Source organism: Simochromis diagramma, unplaced genomic scaffold, assembly GCF_900408965.1.
Source record: "Simochromis diagramma unplaced genomic scaffold, fSimDia1.1 OVJJ01000483.1, whole genome shotgun sequence".
NCBI lineage: Eukaryota > Metazoa > Chordata > Actinopteri > Cichliformes > Cichlidae > Simochromis > Simochromis diagramma.
Genome location: NW_024386835.1, coordinates 1,911,275 through 1,930,266, shown reverse-complemented (window position 1 = coordinate 1,930,266; position 18,992 = coordinate 1,911,275). Strand labels below are relative to the sequence as shown.

The following is an 18,992-nucleotide window of genomic DNA, read 5'->3' as shown; positions in this document are numbered from 1 at the left end:
TTTATGATTTTTGTCTGCTAATAAAAACAGTTCCCCCTTAACGTGTTGTCCCTGGGATAGAATACACTGACACTAGGGAAGACTTTCAACAGTTTCCTCGAAAGTTATGTCAGATTTATTACTAAACCACACGCTGTAAACCACAAAGTATTCGTATATTTTGTTGCTTGAGGTGTTGTGGCTTTGCTAAATAAGCGCAGTCTGTGACCATAAACTAGCCCCGCTTTTTGTCTGTTTTTGGAGCAGAGTTAAGCGTCTCTCCCAGAGTAGAGAAATATACGCGCTCCAGGTAAGAGTTCAACAACATGTCCGAATCTTCTGACACCCGCACGAAAACGTTAAATTTCAACGTCGGCGTGCTCGGACATGTCGACAGCGGGAAGACGTCGCTCGCCAGGGCGCTGAGCAGCACCGCGTCCACTGCCGCCTTCGACAAGAACCCGCAGTCCCGCGAGAGAGGCATCACTCTGGACCTCGGCTTCTCCTCCTTCACTGTGGATCTTCCCGATCACCTGCGGGACAGCGTGGGGAAGCAGCCATATGACAGCCTCCAGTTTACCCTGGTGGATTGTCCGGGGCACGCTTCTCTCATTCGAACTATCATTGGAGGTGAGCTCTGATGTAGGAGGGTCACGATTTCCCATTTTAAATACAGGATTATCAAAAGAAATGACAACAACGATTTTATCGCGATATTTACAGAAAATGTAAATATGCAGTCAGTTAAATCTACTTTGTGTGTGTATGTGACTGCATGCTGTCTTCTTGGGCAATAAAATAACTTGCAGGAATCTGGGTACAAAAAGTTTGGATGTGAGACCACAGACATAAAATACCTTCATAAACCTCAATTTCACATAATTTCCTTATTGATGCATGCTCAATCATCCAGGTAAGTAAATCCCCAAAAGTTGATTCTGTTCATCTGGGCGTAGCGTTTTCAGAAGGAGAAACGTTTCAACACTCATCCAAGTGAGGCATTTTTTAAAAAACACCACGTCTCAGTGGCTGCACCTTGGTCCACCCCAAGGATCTGTCCCCTGACACAAACAGAGAAATATAGTGTACGCTGTTAAGTGCCAGGAGGATTGGCAGGATTTATACATCGGGGAAACCAAACAACCTCTGGCTAAGCGGATGGCACAACACAGAAGAGCCACCTCGTCAGGCCAGGACTCAGCAGTCTATTCACACCTACAGGCCAGTGGACACTCTTTCAGTGATGAGGATTGACACATCCTGGACAGGGAGGAATGCTGGTTTGAGCGTTTAGTCAAGGAGCCCCTTTACGTGAAAAGGGAAAGACCATCTCTGAATTGAGGAGGGGGCCTAAGGGTACATCTCTGCCATCTTACAATGCTGTAATTGTAGCCATTCCCCAACTCCCTGTAAATGGTACTCATGGTCATTGATCAATGGGCTTTGATCAGTGGTTGTTGTCATGAGAATTTGCATATTAATTGATCAAGGAACTGACCTCCCAGCCCATTGTTCCCTCAATGGTGCTAGTTTCAATCATTATACAAATGTACTATTTATAAGATTGGGGAAACCTGCAGTCAGCTGAGACTGAAGAATTCACTTGGATGAGTGATGAAATGTTTCTCCCACTGAAAACGCTATGTCCAGATGAACAGAAAAGGCATTTATGCAGGAAAAACATTCAGAATTCACAAATTCTTTTACACATATTTGACTGACTATGACTGACTCACTGGGAAATAGCCTTTGAAACAGAGCGGACTACAGGCAGTCACAACATCACCCAAGTTTATATATAACCATCAAATGAAAATTGGAAAAACTAAGTGCTGGAACATCATAAGATTTAGTGCTGATCAGTCACGAATGAACAAGTTTGTACAAAACAAGTTTTAACAGTATGTCCATAAAAACATGTCTGGGATGCCTTCAGTAGCACAAACACTGACAGTGTTTGGTGTAAGGGTGTACAATTTCAGACTAGTATGTTTGTATCAATCACAACAGATCATTCTTTCAGATCTTTGTGAGGGCTGCAGTCAACAGGCCTTAATAGGATAGTAACTACATCCTCGCTACATTTGAGCTTCAACTTGTTGTCCAGCAGAGGGCGCCCTGTCTTTTTCAGCACGCCGCAGTGGGTCTGTGTGTGTTTTGCTTTGTTTTTTTTCAAAGCTTGTTTGAAAGTATGTTGAGTTTAAAGGTTGGAAGTATTTGGAGAAACAACTTTAGGATTTGCAGATGTTCAGAGCAAAAAAGTCCTGTTTTCTTATTTACTGAACAATAAAAGGTTGTTTTAGAAGCCCATTAAACACTAAATGCATTTGTGTTGTGTGACCAGCACTGTAAAAGAAAAAAAAATGCAAGAGCCATTTAGGTGGCACATGCTGTAGATTATGGAGGAGGAAAATTGTGTGTGGATTGGGGTCTATATTAAACTTCCCCTGTAGTCCCAAGTGGGGCGAGCACAGGAAAGAGATGGAGCCAAACAGAGGGAGAGAAAAGAGGGGAGCACAGGAAAGAGAGATTGCCAAAATCAGGAAAAGAAAGAGGGAAAGGAAAGACAACCAAGTGAGCTGCGGCTCCAGTTTCAACCCTCTAGCCTTTTATTCTCTCTTTGCCTCTGTGCACCCCCTCCCTTTATTTCTCCTCTTTTTCTCCTGTTATTTTTGGGTGTCCGTGTCCATTCCTGTTTGCATTGCTGTTGTCGGCTACATAGCCTCTAAGCATTTGCATCTTTTTATAGAGCAGGAAAGCTGAAATGCCTTTAACACAAAGCACTGCATTGTTCCCCTTCAGCTCACTACTTTTCTTTGACCTCTGTGACATCTGCCTCCTCTAGGTGCCCAAATCATCGACCTGATGATGCTGGTGGTGGATGTGGTGAAAGGGGTGCAGACTCAGACTGCAGAGTGTCTGCTGATAGGGGAGCTCACCTGCCCTCGCATGGTTGTTGTCCTGAATAAGATTGACCTACTGCCACCCAACAAGAGACAAAGTGCCATTGAGAAAATGACCAAGAGGCTCCACAAAACACTGGAAAGCACCAGGTCTGCAATTATATCTAAAATGATAATTGGGTTACACAGCTGCATAATGTAGAGCCACACATTAGTGGGGTTACGGGGATCCCAAGCACTTGCAGTAATCACAGGTCTAACCCTCATGTCAGCTCCCTCATTTATTACACTTCATATCTCTCCCTCTGTGTCCAGAGTTAGTCTGCTCAGCCTGCTTATATTTCAGTGATGCTTTAAAGAAAACAACCCCCCCCCCCCCAAAAAAAAAAAACAAAAAACGAAAACATTGAAGCATGACCTGATTCCACCTTGTTGTTTTTCTGTCGGACAGATTTAAGGATTGTCCTGTGATTGCCGTAGCAGCAAAGCCAGGGGGTCCCGAGGCTCCTGACACAGAGGAGCCACAGGGAGTGCCACAGTTAATAGAGGTAAAAGAGACTGGTTCCACTCTGTTGTTACTAGTTAGTCAATAATAAATGAGTGATCAGTAATTTACTATGATTACTTAATTGATGTGCTTAGAAATGAGTTGGTCACAGCAAGTATTTCTTTAATCACACATTCTCAAAGTACCAAATTCAGTGAGTTAACATGCGTGAAACATTTTTAGTTATTATTTAGAATGTGTCTGCTGAGTTTGGATTTATGTTGATAGGTTTTTGTTTTGTGCTGATTCATTCATTCAGTCAAGTGAGTGGAAAAGTAATACAATACAATATAACTTTATTTATAGAGAACATTTAAAAACCAACACTTCACATAAAAGACAGAAAATAAGACAAAAATATTATAACAATTAAATATTATTAAATATTATAGGACCATAACAAAGTACCAAGTATGCTAACAGGTCAGTGTCACTAATACACAGGAATAGCATAAAATGCATATCAAGTAAAACATGTTAAAAGCACAAAGCCAGAAAAGATATGTATAAAATGTAAGAGTAAATTTTACCTTTTATACATGGGAAGTAAAGCTTCCTGTGTCTCATTGAGCACAGTATATCATGAACTGTAGGGTTGAGTATCACATACTTGTGGGCCACATTAAGTGTCACCACTGGCTCACGGGATGTACATGAAAATTAAATAATCCACAAGGAGCCATAGCTAAAGAAATTCTAACTAATGTAAATAAATGCTGTCAACACTTGTCTGTAGTTCTGCCATGAGATAAAAATGTGATGATAATGTTTTAGGCTATTCTTTTTTTTATGCATATCTAACTTATAAATAGTTTTGAAGCCATTATTGTTAGTATTTTTTTTTATTTTCCTCATTGTTTTGAAGAGACAAACGTATGCAATAAGAGCAACATTTGACAGCTGGAAAAGAAGCTCAGTGCTCTCTGGTGGTCAAACTGTAATGGAAACATTACTTCAGGCACATCTGGAACGTGGAGTTTCTTTACTGCTCGCTGATTTCGATAAACAATTGGTTGATTTTACTGGTCAAACTCAGTCAAGTGTTCAATAAAGCTAAATAAAACGTAACCTAAGGATGGTACTCTGGAGAGTTTATGTACATTTTCCTGGAGTGTGAAAAACTGCTGAGTCGGATCAACTCTGTCAACATAAGAGGCCGAGCTTCAAAAACAGGATTAATGAAGACAAGATCTGGATCTCATTAATGCTCGTATGTGTCCGAAACCATAGACGTGACCTTCAGATATTTTTTCAAATCGATTAGAGTGTCTTTTTTGTATTTTATTTTGAATATGTGCTTTCTCCTTCTAGCTTTTGAAGAAACAGACATACCTACCAAAGAGAGACCCTGGAGGTGACCTCCTAATGGCTGTGGACCATTGTTTCTCTATCCGTGGTCAAGGAACAGTCATGACTGGGACCATCCTGCAGGGGTCACTGGCCATTAATGACACTGTAGAAATCCCAGTGCTAAAGGTGTGTTCCAAAAAAATGGGCACGAATTTGGAATTTCTGATATGTACAAGCACAAAACATTCCTGAGCAGTGGAAAAGCATTCGAAGGAACCGCAGAGTTTCGGAAGTTCAGAAGTTGAGTTGGCTGTGGGCAGAAAAAGGGACGGCTTGCCGGCTGGGATCAGAGGATGTGTCAGTTTAGTACGAGGGAAGGATGAGGGGACTGGGGGTGGACTGGGAGCACAGGAGTTGGGTAATTTAGACCAGATGCAAACTATGAGCATGTCTCAGTGGTCTTGTGTGCAGTCATCATGGTCACCTCTTGGAGGCAGCATATAGCTAAATTGATAGCCACTTGTTAAGGAGCCTCAAGCCAGCTTACGGGTGATTTTTGTCTGTGTAATAGGCAACAAACACAACCATGAAATTCTCAGTGTCAAGCTAGGGATCGAGAGTGTGGTGTGACATATACGTATACATAGATGCTCATCTGGACACCTTTAAATCATCCATGTGTTCACCTGTTTTTGGAGATGCGTATTTGGTGTAACAAAACAAAGCTTGGCATCTATTTTTCAATCAGTGTCTTATTTATCTTCATATATATTCAAATATGATTTTTACTCTTCAGGTCCTTTTCTCAGAAATTAGTCATGTATAATATTTTACACTTTAATGGGACTTTTTAAATATCCAAGAAGTTTAATTATTTGTCTTTGCATTTATCAAAGCTAATATGCTGACAAATAGTTCTTATCCTTTTAGAGATGAACAGTGCACTTTAAACTGTAACTTATACAAGCTTTTTGTTTACATGTGTGCATGTTTTATTGATAAAATGCCGTTAAAGGGCGTTTTTGTGTGTTTTAAATATCAGAGTACAGGAGATAATGATAACTATTATAACTGATGTTTCGTTTCTTTTTAATCTCTACATGTATTCTGGGTTTGTTTTTCAAATTTTACCTCTAAAATGAAAACATTGATAAAAATAAAAATGATAAAGGGAATATAAAACATTATTCTCTTTCAAAAGGAACCTATAGGAAGTTAAATTCTAAGCTGTAAACTTTACTGTAGAGCCCTAGTATGCTTTCTCCTTCTCAGTTTTGCAGTTGTAGCTTTGTATCTGTTACATCTCAGTCTCTTATTACGTTTACATGAGGAAACTTTATTGTTTGTATTTAAATGTGTTTTGAGCTGTGTTATTTATTTCTCTATGCTCTCTGACATCAGGTGACCAAGAAGATAAAGTCGGTGCAGATGTTTCGGAAGCCCGTGTCTGGGGCCATGCAGGGGGATCGGGTGGGTGTGTGCGTAACACAGTTTGACCCTAAACTGTTGGAGCGTGGTGTGGTGTGCACCCCTGAATCCCTGCGCACGCTCTTTGCAGCTGTCATCTCTGTAAGGAAGATAGGCTACTTCAAGGGCTCTCTGTCCACCCGTGCCAAGTTCCACATCACAGTGGGTCACGAGACAGTCATGGCAAAGGTGACCTTCTTTGGCCTGCCACCTGCGGGTGCCTCAGAGCCCCCTCCAGACTCTAAACCGCCTCCATCAGAGCCCTGCTCACTGGAAACTCCGTTCACCTTCGACAGGGAGTACTTCTACCAGGATGAATATGTAACTGGTCAGGGAGAGGGGAGTTTGGGGCCTGACCCAGAGCAGTGGGCTCTATTGGAGTTTGAGCGGCCAGTCACGTGCCCTTCGCTCTGTCTAGTAATTGGCTCAAAGCTAGATACAGACATCCACGCCAATGCATGCCGGCTGGCTTTCCAGGGCCGTCTGCTGCAGGGGTTTGAAGATAAAAACTACGCTGAGACCGATCTACCTCGTCTGCGCATTTACAAAACCAAGCACAAGGAGGGACAGGTGGAGAGGGTGAGTGCACGCTCAGCAGTTTGTCTCTCATTTAAAATGATCAGTGTTGTGACCTTTCAGCCTTCTTTGGAGTCCGCTCCTTGCATCTCTGCCCGCTCTGTCACCTTGCGCTCCTTTTGCGTGCTCTGAATCTTTGGATGTTTCTCATTGCTGGTGGCACTGGAGCGTGTCGCAGACAGAGCCCCTATTGTATATTCATAAACAGACACGTACACACAAACAAGCATGCATATGCAGCTCTGGTGAGCAATATTTGAGGCATGGGATGGGTATGCATGCCTTAGCATGTGCTGTGACAGAGGTGTGCGTGGGTGGCCGCCTGACGCCACTAGTCCTGTCTAGCTGTCAGAGGCTGGCGCTGTTTGGACACACCTGAGTAGCACACGAATATCCACATCCACTGTGAACTAGCCTAACTCTCCCTTCTGTCTGCCTGGGCGTCTTTCGCTCTCATTCTCTTCCTCTCTGTCACATACTCTCGCCACCTTTATTTTCATATTTGTGTGATTGCTTTTTCATTGTGTCCTGAATCCCGAGCCGCTCTCTCTGTGGTTTTCATCAAACATCTAACTGACTTAACTTGGATTTGTCAGTTTTTCAGAAACTTAACAAGTTATATTTAAATTTTTGTTCACACTAAGTGTGATGTTGATAATAGCTGTTGTCATTCTGTGTTACATTCTGTGTGTGCAGCTTCTCTGCATGTTTCCCTCATAGAAAGGCAGATTCAGGTCAGGGTTCAAGTGTGTGAATTAGTTTCCTGCTTTAGCACCTCAGGCTGTTGACAGCTCCACTCGCTAACTCAGGAGCAGAACAGCATGTGCACGAGGTCAGATGGTGGTCGTGTGACGTTAACGTTGTCACTCGTGTGTCTCCCAGAATGCAGCAGTTATGCTTCAAACTTAAAGAATGTCCTTTTGGTAAAAGAACACATTAGTGGCATTGTTGAGATATGACGAACTCGAACAGCCACAATTCAGACGGTCTGTCAAACGACGTATACAGCAACTGTATTTTTTTTTTATCAGCTCATCAGTCACGCTTGCGATACATCAGGGTCAAATGTTCAAGAATGAATGAGGGTTAAGCAGAAGAGAAAGGAAGAGCTGGTGATGAGGGCGAGCTGGTGATGAGGGCGAGCTGGAGACAGAGCGGTGCCCTCACATTATCAGATTAGCAGCGGGTTATATTGACTTAGTGATGGATGATAATCGAGAAATAAAAACAAATATGCCATTAAGTGCACAACCATGGAAAAGAGAGTGCGAGACAGCCAGGCTGCGGGACTCGAAGAATGCAGCTGGACGGTGCAATTGATGAGGATGTGGGACAGATCAGCTCTTTGTGAAGTCACCACAAGATGAGCAATAAATGAATTATTTGCACACTGTTTGCATCATTGTTGCTCTCTTGTGCCCAGGTAACCGATGATTACACTGTGATTGGCCGCAGCCTGTTCAAGAAGGAGACCAATCTCCAGCTCTTTGTGGGGTTAAAGGTCACCTTGTCCACAGGAGAAACTGGTGTCATTGAGGGTGGGTTTGGCCAGAGTGGGAAGTTCAAGATTCGCGTACAAGGTAAGGATTTAGTGAAACAACTACCCTGATGTTTTCTGCTGCACATAACAGTCTCTCCCCCTTCATCAGTGCTCACATCAGGAGCAAATTCTCTGTCTTTCCTTGAATTTTTGGGGCTCACCGGACAGTTTTCAGGATGTGGTAAAAGTGGTAGGCCTGACATCCCGAGCCACATTCCCAGGATTCCTCTGGGGATTGCACGTGTTCCGGGGGAAGCCTGATCAGTGTTTATTTTACCTTCTGTTGCTCAAAACCCATGACTCCACACCAGGAGGGAAGAGAAAACAAAAATATCTAGAAAGAGAGCCTCACCTACATCCTTTTTGCTGCCTTACTCCTGCATAATCAAAAGTCTTACATATACTGTCACGCACATCTTCAGGCAGGAACATAACATGAGACATTCAGGGGTATAAGACAGAGAATGATGGGTTATGATCTGTTTGAGCAGTTGTACTCCTAACCCTCAAGTGAATCCATCATATTTTGTATAAGAATACTTTTTAATGGCTTTACATACAGATTCTTACCAACATAATTAAGTGAGGTGGTCTCCTTGGCAAAGCCAAAGTCTGTGAGCTTGAGTGGGGCACCAGGGTCTCTTTCAGGAATACAGTAAGTTCTCTGGCTGCTGGGAGTATTCAGGAATCTAACAAAAATATATGATTACAACATTAGTAACTAAATCACCCTCAGTTGAAAGAAAAATAAAGTAAATTTCTTATGAATAATTATGATAAGCCAATGACAAATCGCATGTAGCTTGACATCTCTGTGGGCGATGTTGATTGCGTGTAGAAATTGGATAGCCTCACCTGTGCTCTTCATGATGTTAGTAGCCTCTGAAGTGGTGAGACTGTCTGGTCTTAAAACAGATAATAAATGATTGGACTGAAAAGCTTGTCACCATCCATGCTAAAAATTCAATTAAAATTTGCCAGTTTGTTAATCAGTTCAAGTAAATCATTGCGATAAAAATTGCCAGTAAAAACCTATTAGGAATCTACTAGGACCAGCCAGAGTCTACGAAAGGCACAGAAGGTAGGTTGCTATGGTTGCTTTTACGCTCTTTTAGTATAACTAAAAGAGAGATTAGCAGTTGATCATTTTAAACACAGGTCTAAACAGATCGTTAATGTGTTCAACAGCAAAGATGGAGGATGACAAACTCTCTTTGATGACACACCCCTTTATGGTTCAGAAACTTAACATCAGCATGCGGCATGTACAGACATACGTATGTAAAGTAATGAATCCTGGTTTTCAATATTTTTTTATGCAATGAGGAGTTTCAGCATCCCAGTTCTACTAAATCTTTTCTCAGCTTTAGAAGGGATGTATTGTCCTCATATTCTCAAAAGCAACAATTTTCCTTGATCAAACAGATTTCCTCAACCTGCTCTGGTTGCTCAGTTGTCAAACTGCACGTACTTCTGGATATCTCTGATTCTCACATGGTACACCACAAAATATTAAAGAGCAATGTTTAGAAGCTGAAAAATACAGTAAAGACAAAGCTTATAATGTTAAAAAAAAAACAACGCATATATTTCAAGGGCCATAAATAGAAACATGTTCCTTATCTAACTTCCTGTAGGGAAAAAAACCCCTGAAAAAATGTAGATTCCAACAAATTCATGATAGGAAACATTTTATTTTTAAATGTTTTAAGCTTATAACAGGAGGAAAAGACGAATATGTAGTTGTTTGGAGGTTAAAGCAGTTGTATACGCTGGAAGTCTGAAGTAGTTTCTTTCTCACTCAGTGTAAAAAAAACAAACAAAACAAAGTATTGAAATGCTTTTACTCTAATACACAAGTTAACTTGTAAATATTATGAGCTCTCCTGCGGCCAGCACAGGTCTGTTTCTAATGTGTGTGCCTGCTTTTACACAGACTTCACCCACAGATTATTTCCTGTTCAAATCAGCTGTTCATACCTGCATTATTCATAGGGCTGCAACTAATGATTATTTTTATCATTCAGCTGAGCATATAGTCTAAGATAATATTCCTATAATTGTGTGTTATGTTAGAAATAGGTAAGAGGCTTATCCACAGATTTCTTGTACAGAGTAGAAGTAGTAGTGACCGGAGTATTACTGATTGTTACTACTTTTCTAAATATACCGACACAAAACTGTCAGTATATTTGCCACTGCACATGTTCTCCAAGCATGTGTACTTTACCACTGAAAAGCCCAAAAGAACTGTGTAATACATTAGGTTGCTGTCGTTGTATTGATTCAGTCACTTCGTATCTCCACAGAAAACAAAGTGATCTTCACACCAAAGACAGTTTTTATCCGTATTTTATGCTTTTTGGTTATTAACTTTGAACCACATCTTACAAATATTTTTTAAGTAAAAATCCTCTTGCTTTGAGAGACGCTTTAAGTTTGTGTAGTACCTGTAAAGTTTAATTTTGCTGTGTGTGGAAAATGCCAAGACATTGGCAGCATTTGTGGGCAGAAAACAAAATAGCAATCCTCATGTGTCACTTGAACTCAAGTGATAGGGTGTGGGAGGGCGTGTTTTGTGGTGGCGAACGGGGCATTTTCAGCTGATCAAAGATAACAAGAAGAAATTTCTGGCTGCGCTGCAACCATAACAACCCTCACGCTGGCATAACGATAACAAGAAGAATGCTGGCGCCGCTGTACGTGAGGTCAGACAGCCAGCGTGTAAAGCAGTGAACTGAGACCATTTTTTACCTTCCGTGTGCAAGGCAGCAAGCAAACACGCATTCAGTTTGTTCCCTCGAAAAGACATACAGACAGACGACAAGATATGATAGAGAAGGACTTGCATTGCACGCCTAACTGGCATCGAACAATAAACTGAGCATTCGCATGGGTTGGTATGGCTTAGAATAAGGCCAATATGAGAGGAAAGTGATGACTGAGAAGCTAACAGATCGATGCGACACAACGTGGAACTGTGTAGATTATAACTAGGAGCAACTGCGACCTGGTTTTCTACATACTGTCGTCAGTTACATCAGGAGCACGAAGGCATCAGTTGTTTTTGAGGTCAGCACATTGTTACAACATCAACTGCACACATAACTGAAAAGATCCATATCATGTATCACATATGCCATCACAACTACTGTTCATACTGTCGGACAGTATACAGTAACGATCTTAACGTTTTCTGTGTTTCCATCAATACAGTTTTTAATACAGTTTGAGTTGACCTTGATGTTGATGTTTTTCTTTAGAGGGTCTTCGACCAGAAACCAAGCAGCTGTTTTCCTCCGCCTCTAAGAAGAAAGGGAAGAGTGGGAGCAAAGGTGGAACTGCAAATGAAGAGGAGCCCAGAACAGATTTTCAGCCTGTTAGCATTCACTTGCATTTCAAGCGATATGTCTTTGACCCCTATAAAAAGATGGTTCAGTCTTGACCTCGGCTGCGCACACTTATAGACCGACACCATTGGTGACAGAGAGTAAGATAGAGAAGCTGTTTGAGAAGTCTTGGCACAAAGAGAGGTGACTGCCAGGCTGTGTTAACTCTCATTGCCTTTCTTTTTTTCTGGAGATGGAGACAGTCTGCTGAAATGCAATGATTGTGGGACGCTAAACGCATGCAAAGCAGTGATTGTTTTATCTCAGTTTAACGAGCTGGATCTAATCCTGTTTGCTCCATCAGAAGGGTGAAAGCTGCTCAACAGATCTCAATACGTTTGATTTATCTTTGAAAGAAATCAAGGCTTTTGTTCTTCTTTATTGATAAAAACAGAATTGATTCAATCATTCTGACTAGAAACTAACTTTTGTCTTTGTTGTGTATGTGTGTGTGTTTAGTTTTTTTATTTTAAATTTCATCTGAGAACTTGTTGGCATAAAGACTTTAGCACTGTAGAAATACTAAACTCACGTTCACTCAGGTCTTCTTTGCTCAGTGACTGGGTTTGGCTGCATCTTTAACTAATCGGTGATCATTGACAGTTTGTATGATATTTGATTTCTGTTCAATATTGATGATCTCAGAGAATTAAAACAAAACTCCTGTTAAGACTGTTTTTTTTTTTTTTCGGGAGGGGGGAGTATTTATGCATAAAGTAGTACACTGGGGGTTCAATACGAGCCCTGCTGTACTGTTTATATACTGATAATGCTCCAGCAGAGTGTAAGTTACAGAAATGACATTAGTTTTGCTAAATTTATAGTCAATAAAATATATAATGCACACTATATATCGTCAAATAATAATGCAAGCAATCAGAATTGCTGTTTGAGTTGAAAAGAAGGAAGTCTTGTGCATTCTGACTCTCCAGACACAAGAAGAAAAATGGTTGCACTAATGTGCAAAAATGGTTTGCACATTAGTCTCTCTTCTTTAAACCCTAAAAAAAGGGACATCAGTGTTGCTGCTAATCAGCAGTTATCGAGAAGTTGCTGTTCAGCCACGGTCACGTCTCTGTGCCTGAGTATGTGTGTATGTACGTGTCCATCCTGTCAGTGTTATTGGGCGGGGCTGTGAGAATGCAGGACGCTCGATATGTAGCGGATGATGTCAGCAAACTGTTCCTGCGAACAGCGACTCTATCTCAGCAGGAATCTGTGGAAATTGGAGAGAGAGGGGAGGGAGGGGGGTAAGGAGGGAGGAGGAGCAGCAGGAGCAAGAGGGGACACTGGAAGGATTGTTCCTCTGAGTGACAGTCCTTTTAGTCTTATCTCCTCTCGTTCCTCTTATAGAAAACCAGACAGAAAAAAAAATCTGTCGCTTTTTACTCCTGGTCTCTCCAATTTCTCTTTCTTGCTCCACCTCCCCCTCTTTCATTCTGGTTTTTATAGAACCCCCTCCCCTTTTTCTCTATTACTGGCTTCGTTATGAGGCTGTCATGGAAATTAGCTTTTTGGATCCTAAATATTTCCCCAGTGTTACAATTAAACCAGCATACCATGACAGCGCACATATTTGCGTCATTGCCCAAGTTTAAGATCTTAAACGTAACAAAACAATAGTGTGCATGTTTGGTTTGTTTCCATATGTCATAATCTCCATTACTATAAGAATGTCTTTAAACAAAAAAAGCATTAAAATCAAAACATGGTGGATAAAAGATAATAGATCGTGATTACCTTGATAAAGATCTTGTGTTTCATTAATACAGATGTGATAGCGAGCACACTGAACACCCCCCCCCCCCCTTTTTTTTTAAAACATGCATGCTAATCCTGTTGTGCATGGATGAGACAGAGGGGTTACACTTATTCCTGCAACATTGTGGCCTACATGTCCTCATATTCTCTTTTCCCACACATCCTGTAATGTGCTCTCTTTAACCCCCCCCCCCCTTTTCTGTTTTCCTCCAAAGAGATGAAATACAGCAATGACCATTTTCCCTTCAACACCCCTTTCCTTTTTACTGGTGACCTCCAGGTCAGACAGGAGTCGAGGGTCAACGTCTGAGCGTCTGATTGTTTATAGATGGAAAACATTCGCTGATGAGCGCTGATAACAAGCTGGGTAGGAGAAAGAAAAGAAGGAAGAGTAGATTATTGGCAAGGCAGAGGAGGAGGGCCGCAGAGAAGCATTTCAAGACAAGAGGAGCTTGAAAAGACTAATTAGCAACTATTTGATTGGTAAACGGCTGTATCATCAATTAACAATTAATCCAGGGAGGCTAGGGTAAATTACTAATTCTTCTGCATTGTTTTATATCTTATTTTCCTTGCAAGCAATTCCAGATATTCTTTGTGTTTGTTTGTTTTTTACATTTGTATTTTATTTATTTATTTTTACCATGCAAATGAGCCTAAAATAGCTTTTTAAAGAATCTTTACCATCAGACAGCTGCACCATACTAATGAGACACAGACAGATAGAATCACCCTCGGCCTCATCACTCCTCTGAACCGTCACATGCAAATATAATTAGCTATGATTAAAATGAGCGGCGTTTAATTAATACCTCCGCGGCCTCTTTCTGTCGACTTTTCCATTTCCTGCGCCGCTTATCTCAGATCCTCCCATCAGCTGTGTAAGTCTTTCTAGGTGTTTTGTTCTTGACACGTGCTTTTGTAAAATATGGATGTGATCAGAGAAGCACATTAGACCTATATAAAGTCACAAGGTTTATTTCACTTCCAAAACAGTTTGAAGCACGTCTGCAGTAACCAGATGAGCACAATGTGAAAATGCAATTCCAAGTCATTTTTAAAATGTTTCTGACTTCACCAATGCCAAAGTCAGAACCACAAATATGCACATCTGACTATCTGACTTTATTTGATGTTCATGTACTCTTGCACAAGTGTTAATTTAACATGACTGAAATTCACTTAAATTACCAAAATGGTTGTGGCCACTTAATCTCACTTAATCTTTAGTTGTGGTTATGGAGGGTCTTCAATTTATGGGCAAAAGAGATATTTAAATGATGCAAACTGTGGACATATAATAATGGCTTATTTATTTATTTACTTTTAGCACATGTGATATATTGAATGCTATTTCAATAAATAAAAAGTAAAAATGTAAGGGTTAGAAGCCAGAAACAGTAAGTGCTAGGATTTGGGACACTCTGCAAAAAAGAACTTTTGGGATGTGTCCACTTAGAAAAGGAACATTTTTTATTTGTCGGAAAAAATTCCAGAACTCAAAAAACAACAAAACAAACATAAAACTAATACTAATACAGATAAATTATATATAATATAATAATAATTATAATAATACAGATAAAACGTAAATATTCCCTGAAGACTCCCTTCTTTAGATATGAGGAGCAGCAGGCACCAGCAGTGGTGAGTGCAGACTGCCTCTTTCATTTCAGTCATAAATCTGCTGGCGCTGTGAGCTGCTGCTCAAGAGTTATTTTCAATTTTCATAAAAGTTGGGCATCCCTGTTTTGTTTGTTTTTTTCACTTTTCCTCTTTCGCGTCTGTTTTATTCATTTTAGTATTATTAGTCTCAGGAGTCAAGGGGAGGTAAAATACAGACTTCTGCATATGTGTTATCATAATATAAACATGTAGAGAGATTACACTTCTGGTATTGTATAATATAAAAGCATTCTTTTCTTATGGACAACCTTCCTCATGGATTTGCAGTGATGTTCATTAATAGTTTGTAGTGTTGAGTTTGTTTTGTTTTGTTTGTTTTGTTTTTTTACCAGAGAAGTTTGTTTCACATAATTTGTTTTTAACAGTCATTATAGTTATTAATTGTGTCAGCAAGTTTTAGAAAAAGGCTTTTTTTCATGTAACCAGCTTCTAAAACCAAATTCTTTATATCCTTTGCACATTAAAGAGCCCCATTAGCTGATTTATCCACAAAACTTTTTTAAAGCCTAAGCAGAACACCATAATGAAAGAAAAGCTTTTAAAACCACCATTGTTTTCCCATCATCACTGAGTTGTTTGCATATCTCTTCCTCTCTCATTTACACAGACAGAAAAAACATGCAAATTAGTGCTGGCACCTCAATAAAGCAATCTATTGATGTACTGTTTCCACACCCTGGCGTACACACATGCACACACAGTCTGTTTTTACCGCTGCTGTCATCGTCTCATCTCCTTCCTCATCTCACCTCAGGATGAGGGGACGGTCAGTGAAAGGCAGAGGCTGATGGCTGAAGAATAACAGTCGATCATTATAGCTGAGCTCAGCAGAGTCCAGCAGTCCAGGTCAGAGACCATCTGAAGCATCACCTTGGTAAAAAAAACAAAAAACCCAAAGAACCTTTCTGTGTGTCAGTAGATGTCAATGCACCTTCACACATACAGTGGAATGAGAGGAGACAAATATACACAAACACCTGCAGCTTTGATTGAGATTACTGTGAAGAGCAGTGGCAGTGTCTGTAGCTCTGTTTATTTATTTTTTGTTAGCGTAGCATGGATGCATAGAATTATTGCTAGACTAATAAATTGCCCTATCCAGTACAATGGCCGGTATTAGCTTAATGATAATGCATGCGTGTAAATAAGGGTCATGTAACAAGAAATTCAGAAATGCCTCAGGTAATTTTTAAGCAGTTAACAAACAGCATTGTCATTATGTAGTTTATTAATTAAGGATTTCTGTAAAGTTTATGTTTGGAAACATTAAGTGTGATGTGATTCCTGCTCCAAAAACGCTAAATCTGATTTGAAATACTGCTATCCCTTTCAGTGTTGTTGCATTTTCTTTTTCTTATCCAATTCAGGGTCACATGTGTGCTGGCACAGAGTGAGAGGCAGGGTGTACATCTTGGACAGGTTGCCAATCTTCCACAATGCTAACACAGAGAGACAGACAAACATTCAGGCTCACATTCACACGCATGGTCAGTTTAGAATCACCAATTAACCTAAAATGCATGACTTTGGTCTGTGGATGGAAGCCAGAGTAACAAGAAAGAACCCACACAGACACAGGGAGAATATGCAAGCTCCACATAGAAAGGCCCCAGACTGGCTTCAAAGTGGTAACCACCACAGCACCTTCCTGTGGGCTGTTATTTTATGATGTATATCTAGAAGTCCACTGCTGACGAGCTGCCAAGTGCTGGAGCTCTTCCACTGTGTCAAAAAGGGAGACCATTCAACTTTAAATGTGACTTTATGGATAACAATGTCAAAAGAACCAAACATGAACAAGAGGGTGCACAGTGGCAAAATGGCACATGCCACAATTTAAATTGCTAAATTTCCTCTCTTACTGATCCTGCTGGTCACACCTCTGACCTGATCCACCAACTCAGAAGTTCTTCAATTGAAAATAGCAGTTCAGTAAATTTGATTTTTCTGGGCATTTGCTATTTTTTTTAACAGCACCTCACACGTTTGGCTGATTGATCTTTGTAAACAAAAATCTAAAGGTTGTCTTTAAATATGGAAAAATGACATTTGTAACAATATCATTACAATTTCTTTTATTTCATAAATATCACTGATCATACATTTCTCTCTTAACCCTCCGTTTTTAAAAATGTATTCTAACATAAAACATATAATTGTCATCAGTGATGCCGTTAGCTCTGTTTACAGCCTTAGCTATCACAACTATTGGCAGGACTTTACTTTGAGATCCTGTGTAGGTTTCCAGTAATTATGTTAAAGCAACATAGTAATGAATCTGAAGGAAAAGCCTGAAGCTGTTCCCATTCTAGCATTCTGTTACTGCCGAGGGGACTTTGGTCTGCAGGGAGGAGGGTTTAAAACTCGGGGTCCAGCAGTAAAATTGCTGCTGGTGGGGTCATGTGATGCGCAGGGTCATGTGAAAAGTCACTTGCACTCTGCATAACCTTGTAAAAACGTAAAAGACATGTCAGCTATTCTTGGATCTTCATGCTTGTTTTACAATTGAATGAAATGTCTTCAGGGAAGTTTAGGGGAGTCCATCTGGCCTGATGTAACTCAGAGGTAGATGTTATGCTTCGATTAGTCACCAAACATGATAGTCCCAAGCAGAAGAAGCCAGTCCTAACTCATTCCTCATGTGTCACGCAATTTATGTTTGTTTCAGAAATCACTGAGCCTAAAATATCTTGAACTAATTTATTCATTAGTGAATGGCAAGCAGTATCTTGTTCATGTTCAGGGATCTAAAATCAAAGTATCTGGTAAGCAAATAAATACATTTGCATATATGGAACAACATAAAGTACTGTGCAAGAGTCTTGAGTCATGTCTAATGTCTTCACATTTGCTAGGAAAATACAAAGCAGATGCAGAAACGTGCAGACATGGAAATAAAGTATATGAGGCAAAAATAAGTTTGTACAGTTTTAACCTGCTGGAACATCAGTATCTGGTCATCTTCATTTTTCAACACGCACTGAACTCTCAGGCAAGATCTTGTAATTTCTTTAAGTGGTCTTCAGGAAAAGTTCTTCAGGCTTCTTGAAGGACATTCAAAGCTCTTCTTTGTATGTTTCTTCCTTTTGTCCTGTTTCCTGTTGAGATGATCCCACGTTGCTTCAATAATGTTGAGGTCCGGGCTCTAGGGAGGCCAATTCATGACTGATAGTGCAGCATTATGTTTCTTTTTCTATACTGGTATGCTTTTAATATTGGTAGTGGTTGGGAACATTGTCATGCTGATCATTGATTAACTGTGAAAAGATCTCCAACACCACCAGCTGAAATACAGCTCAAAACCATGACAGACCCTCCACCATGTTTTGCAGATGATTGTCGACACTCACTGTTGTACCTCTCCTGACATCCTCCATACATATTGATGATAATTTGGCAAAAGTTTCAAATTTGGATTCACCACTCCAGCACATCTGTTGCCACTGATTTTCAGCTCAGTTTTTGAGTAATGTAGCATACCTCAGCCTTTTCTCTCTGTCTGCCATATTTAAAAATGGCTTTTTGACAGCTACCTTTCGACTGAGACTAATTCTGATGAGGCTTTGGCAAAGAGTGGATGGCTAAAAAAAAGAAACTGAAAAAGAAAACCCTCTTAGCTGCCTGTTAGCTAGGAACGTCTTCTTCTTCTGTTTTTTGATGAGTACAGTCTCTGGCTTCATGTGAAAATTATTTTTGATTTGTTATACTTTGTAGCAGCTTTAATTACTCTTTACAAAATCTTTATTGAGAGAAAGTGTTCCAACAACAGCAGCGGGGAGAGTTGTACTGGACTGCTGTACTTGCTACTGTGGATAAAGCAAATATAAAATGTTTTTATATTTAAATTGTCCATT

The 18,992-nt window shown here is 40.3% G+C and overlaps 1 protein-coding gene across 1 annotated transcript; it reads left to right on the top strand.

The window, feature by feature from the left end:
* Positions 1–49: 49 nt before the first annotated feature.
* Positions 50–12,361, top strand: eefsec (eukaryotic elongation factor, selenocysteine-tRNA-specific). Its single transcript, XM_040028743.1, has 7 exons — positions 50–609; positions 2,825–3,032; positions 3,334–3,430; positions 4,741–4,905; positions 6,121–6,765; positions 8,186–8,342; positions 11,566–12,361. The coding sequence occupies exons 1-7, from the start codon at positions 306–308 to the stop codon at positions 11,745–11,747; spliced, it is 1,758 nt and encodes a 585-aa protein (XP_039884677.1). The 5' UTR covers positions 50–305; the 3' UTR covers positions 11,748–12,361.
* Positions 12,362–18,992: the final 6,631 nt, after the last annotated feature.